This window comes from Tupaia chinensis, unplaced genomic scaffold (genome assembly GCF_000334495.1).
Source record: "Tupaia chinensis unplaced genomic scaffold, TupChi_1.0 Scaffold139757_1, whole genome shotgun sequence".
Lineage (NCBI taxonomy): Eukaryota > Metazoa > Chordata > Mammalia > Scandentia > Tupaiidae > Tupaia > Tupaia belangeri.
This window is the reverse complement of record NW_006199637.1, coordinates 2,391,817-2,396,555: the sequence shown is the minus strand read 5'-3', so window position 1 is coordinate 2,396,555 and position 4,739 is coordinate 2,391,817. Positions and strand designations below refer to the sequence as shown.

The window sequence follows — 4,739 nt, the reverse complement described above, 5'->3', positions numbered from 1 at the left end:
GCGGAGGGGCACGGAGCTGGGAGGAGCCACTGGGCAGGGTGGCCACCCTCCAGGCTACACCAGCTTAGCCTCCCGCCTATCTCGCCTGGAGGACCGCTTCAACTCCACCCTGGGTCCCTCGGAGGAGCAGGAGGAAGGCTGGCCTGGGCGGCCTGGGGGCCTGGGCCACTGGCTGGGCGCTGCCCCCGGGCGGCCAGAGGAGGTGGGGCGGCCTGGGGGCCTGGGCCACTGGCTGCCTGCTGCCCGGGGCCGACTAGAGAAGCTGGAGGGTCTGCTGGCCAATGTGAGCAGCGAGCTGGGGGGACGGCTGGGTCTGCTGGAAGAGCAGGTGGCAGGGGCTGTGCAGGCATGTGGGCAGCTCTGCTCTGGGGCTCCTGGGGAGCAGGACTCTCAGGTCCATGAGATCCTCAGTGCCTTGGAGCGCAGGATGCTGGACAGCGAGGGGCAGCTGCGGTTGGTGGGCTCAGGCCTGCACAAGGTGGGAGCTGCAGGAGAGGCCCAGCAGGTCCTGCTGGAGGGACTGCAAGGGGCCATGAGCCGGCTCCAGGACCGCGTAGACACTCAGGACGAGACCGCTGCAGAACTCGCACTGCAGTTGAATCTCACAGCAGCCCGGCTGGGTCATTTGGAGAGCCTGCTGCAGGCCCGAGGGGACGAGGGCTGTGGGGCTTGTGGTGGTTTCCAAGAGGAACTGGGCCGTCTTCGGGATGGTGTGGAGCGTTGTTCCTGCCCCCTCTTACCTCCACGGGGCCCTGGAGCTGGTCCAGGTGTTGGGGGACCAAGCCGTGGGCCTCTGGATGGCTTCAGCGTATTTGGAGGCAGCTCAGGTTCAGCCCTACAGGCGCTGCAAGGAGAGCTCTCAGAGGTGATTCTCACCTTCAGCTCCCTCAACGACTCACTGCATGAGCTGCAGACCACCGTGGAGGGCCAGGGTGCTGACCTGGCCGACCTGGGTGCTACCAAGGACAGCATCATCTCTGAGATTAACAGGCTGCAGCAGGAGGCCACAGAGCATGCTACTGAGAGCGAGGAGCGCTTTCGAGGCCTGGAGGAGGGACAGGCACAGGCCGGTCAGTGCCCCGGCCTCGAGGGGCGATTGGGCCGTCTCGAGGGAGTCTGTGAGCGCTTGGACACCGTGGCTGGGGGACTGCAGGGCCTGCGTGAGGGCCTTTCCCGACACGTGGCAGGGCTCTGGTCTGGGCTGCGGGAAACCAACAGCACCAGCCAGACACAGGCAGCCCTGATAGAGAAGCTGTTTGGAGGCCAGGCGGGCCTGGGCAAACGGCTGGGTACCCTTAACAGTTCCTTGCTGCTCCTGGAGGACCGTCTGCACCAGCTCAGCCTGAGAGACCTCACCGGTGAGGGCAAGAAGCGGCACGGGGGTCCCTTTCATTCCCCTCTCATCACTTCGCAAGAGCCCTCAATCTCACTGCTGCCTCCTCACTCTGCCCAGCACGACGTGGTGCCCCAACCACTGTCCCAGGGGTTATCGTTTGTCCACAGATAGTGGCTGCGAGGTCGTGGCTCCCTTCCTTCCCTCCAGCTGCTCAGATAGGCCTGTGGGTGCAGGTGGGATGCTGTCCACAGCCAGGTTTCCAGCATGGACAGTGAGGGACCCGGCTCCCCCTCCACCTGCACAGCCTCACCAGTTTCAGCCATCTCCCTGTCCACAGAGCCATCGCCTCCCTTCCCCATTGGAAACTCCTTTTGGCTCTTCTTCAACTTAATTTTGTCATCATAGGACCTGCAGGTGAGGTCGGGCCCCCAGGGCCTCCTGGGGTGCAGGGACCCCCAGGCCCTGCTGGACCTCCAGGACCTCCAGGCAAGGATGGACAACAGGGGCCCATTGGGCCACCAGGTATGTGAGCTGAGACCCTTACTACAACCCTGCACTGCCCTGGGTTTGACATTGTCTTTTGAGGTTGATAAGAGGAAGGGGTGAGGAGTAAGGGTCCCCCATGACTGACCAGGAGCTGGGGCAGCCACTGTGTTTAACTAATTGGCCACGTTGGTGCCACAGCTGTGTTGGAGGCTAAGACTGAGTCTACAAGGGTTATCTGGGGTGGGAAAGACCCGGGCTAGGCTCACGGCCCAGCAGTTGAACAGAGCAGACCCTGCCTATTCCTCCTTTTCCTAATACCCACCCCCCACCACTGCCTTGAAATCCACAAGGCAGCCGACGCACTGGGACAGACTCAGCAGAGGTTTGTCAGGTGACTTAGTGAGAGCTGCTCTACTCACCGCTTTCTTTCCTCCTGTCTTTCCAGGTCCCCAAGGTGAACAGGGTGAGTTTCTCTCATTCTACACTGGAGGCAGAAGGACTAAACTAAGGGTCGGAGGATGAAAGTGGCCCAGCAGCCCTGGGGTGGACATTCAGGATGGGAAGGGGATGAGTGGCACTGCGTGTGGCAAAGACTCTAACATCCACCCTACCCCTACCCAGGAGCCGAGGGGGCACCAGCAGTCTCTGTGCCCCGGGTGGCATTTTCTGCTGCCCTGAGTTTGCCCCGCTCGGAACCAGGAACAGTGCCCTTCGACAGAGTCCTACTCAATGATGGAGACTACTATGACCCAGAGACAGGTAAGTCGGGTGACCGGCTGGGTGAGGCCGGCAGGGAGAGCCTCACCATCCTGCCTCCTCTGACAGCGTGAACCTTGTCTCTCTACCCTTCCCTTCATTTATTCATCCTCACCCAGCCTGGGCTGAGGGATGGGTGGGGAGAACCGTGCTGGGGCCTGCCCTTGCCTGGCACTGGGAAGTGCTGGGATGCAGTAGTGATCCGAACGCCAAATTCCTGCAGTTTACATCCTAGTGGAATGAAGGTGGAAAGACCCAGCGAATCCCTTCCTAGTCCAGGACTCTGAGACGCAGCCGCTGTCTCCCCGCCTGACTGCCATCCTTGTCCCCAGGTGTGTTCACGGCGCCATTGGCCGGCCGCTACTTGCTGAGCGCGGTGCTGACGGGACATCGGCACGAGAAAGTAGAGGCCGTGCTGTCCCGCTCCAACCTCGGCGTGGCCCGCATAGACTCCGGCGGCTACGAACCCGAGGGCCTGGAGAATAAGCCAGTGGCCGAGAGCCAGCCCAGCCCGGGCGCCCTGGGCGTCTTCAGCCTCATCCTGCCGCTGCAGGCCGGGGACACGGTCTGCATCGACCTGGTCATGGGGCAGCTGGCGCACTCGGAGGAGCCCCTCACCATCTTCAGCGGAGCCCTCCTCTACGGGGACGTGGAGCTTGAACAGGCGTAGACAGGGGCCGGCACACCGGCCTGAAGTGTCTCTCCCGCCAAAGAGCCTATAGGGGCGGTGGGCTCCCCGGGGATCCGTCTCCAGGGACCAAGCCCTCCGCAAGTCTCGGCACCCGGGCCCGCCGCGGTACCCGCGCGCAGAGCGTCGGGCACGGGGACTCCGGCGTCCCCTCTTTCAGTCCAGACTTTCTGCCTGATGGTGCCCTCTCCAGAACTCCGTCCAGGACCCGGACTGCGGGGGAGCTAGTCCTCCCGCCCTTGGCTCCCCCTACCGGCCCTCTTTGGCCATCCCCTGGGCTCCAGGCTTTTCCCGAGCAGGCTCCGGGCCCCACTGCCACACTAAACTATTCAGGAATAAAGACACCTGTTTTTTTCTAAAAAACGAAACAAAAAAGACATCTGCTCCAGTACGTGCCCTGGGGTAGAAGGGAGTGCACTGGGCGGCGGGGATGCGGGAGAGCCCACGGGTTCCGCACAGCCATCTCTCCAGCCTCCTGGGCTCGGAAGGCGCGGGCCGCCAGGTGCGCCAGCCCCTTAGTGCGCGCACCGCCTCGCGGGTTCCGCCGACGTCCAACAGAGGGCGCTGCGAGTCCGGACCGCCGCGCTCGGCTGCGTCTCCCGCCACGTGACTGCACAGCCACCCAGCAAGCCGCTGCTCAGCGGCGGAGGAGGGGCGTCGACTGGGAAAGGCAGGACCTCCGGGAGGAGCGGGAAGCCGCTAGAGCGCCATCCGCTGCCGGGGCTGAGGGGGCAGGGCTGGGGCTGCAAGACCTGGCTTAACCCCGCGGGTCCAGATCTCATGTGGAGCTGCAGGTGCAGGACAGGGCGAGGCAGGTGGTGCATTTCAAGTGCACTTTCTCTTTGCATTCGTGAGGTTGCTTGGCTGCGCGTTAGAGAGGCTTACATCAACTCCAAGTCGGTCTGACTAGTGAGGAAACAGACCAAGAAGAGGGAAGAAGCGTTGCCATCAGCAGAGCCAGATAACCTGATACTCAGAAGTGTGAGACCAAGACCTCGGGGTCGCTCTCCCAGGCCAGCTTGGGTCGGTGGGCGTCGGGAGCAAGAGCCCTGCTCGGATCCCTGCACCCCACCCTGCGGCACCCCTCGCTGCGGCAGGAGGCTCCCTGGAGGAGGAGCTCCGCACGTGGAGGAGGAGCCAGGGCAGCTTCTGGGAGCGGGCATTCAATCCTCGGGAATAAGAAGCCGAGCTCAGGAGGAGCCCCATCAGCCAGGCGGGCAGAAAGCTCCAGGAGCATCCCCATGGAAAAGAAACAGATCCTGTGCGTGGGGCTAGTGGTGCTGGACGTCATCAACGTGGTGGACAGGTACCCGGAGGAGGACACTGACAGAAGGTAGGGGCGCCCGGGCCCCTGGAGCCGAGGCTACAGGGCTGCAGAGCAAGGATCCTGCAGTGAGGCCATGAGAGTCCAGCTTCAGGAGCCAGCACGCGCTGCCTAGGTAGCCTGGGGGACTCTCAGAAGGAAAGGGAGGA

The 4,739-nt window shown here is 63.3% G+C and overlaps 2 protein-coding genes across 4 annotated transcripts in view; both read left to right on the top strand.

Moving 5' to 3' along the window:
- Window positions 1-3,634, top strand: part of EMILIN1 (elastin microfibril interfacer 1) — a 7,657-nt gene extending 4,023 nt beyond the window's left edge. Inside the window, exons 5-9 of the mRNA XM_014593095.2 lie at window positions 7-1,358; window positions 1,742-1,858; window positions 2,268-2,285; window positions 2,444-2,581; window positions 2,911-3,634. Of these exons, the coding sequence (XP_014448581.1) occupies window positions 7-1,358; window positions 1,742-1,858; window positions 2,268-2,285; window positions 2,444-2,581; window positions 2,911-3,248 (1,963 nt within the window). The 3' untranslated portion in view covers window positions 3,249-3,634. The remainder of the gene's footprint in view (window positions 1-6; window positions 1,359-1,741; window positions 1,859-2,267; window positions 2,286-2,443; window positions 2,582-2,910) is intronic.
- A 322-nt stretch (window positions 3,635-3,956) lies between these two features.
- Window positions 3,957-4,739, top strand: part of KHK (ketohexokinase) — a 13,439-nt gene continuing 12,656 nt past the window's right edge. Inside the window, exon 1 of one of the 3 annotated variants that reach the window (XM_006162180.3) lies at window positions 3,957-4,599. In XM_006162180.3, the coding sequence (XP_006162242.1) occupies window positions 4,508-4,599 (92 nt within the window). In that variant the 5' untranslated portion in view covers window positions 3,957-4,507. The remainder of the gene's footprint in view (window positions 4,600-4,739) is intronic. The other 2 variants (XM_006162178.3, XM_006162179.3) reach the window with 2 other exon arrangements.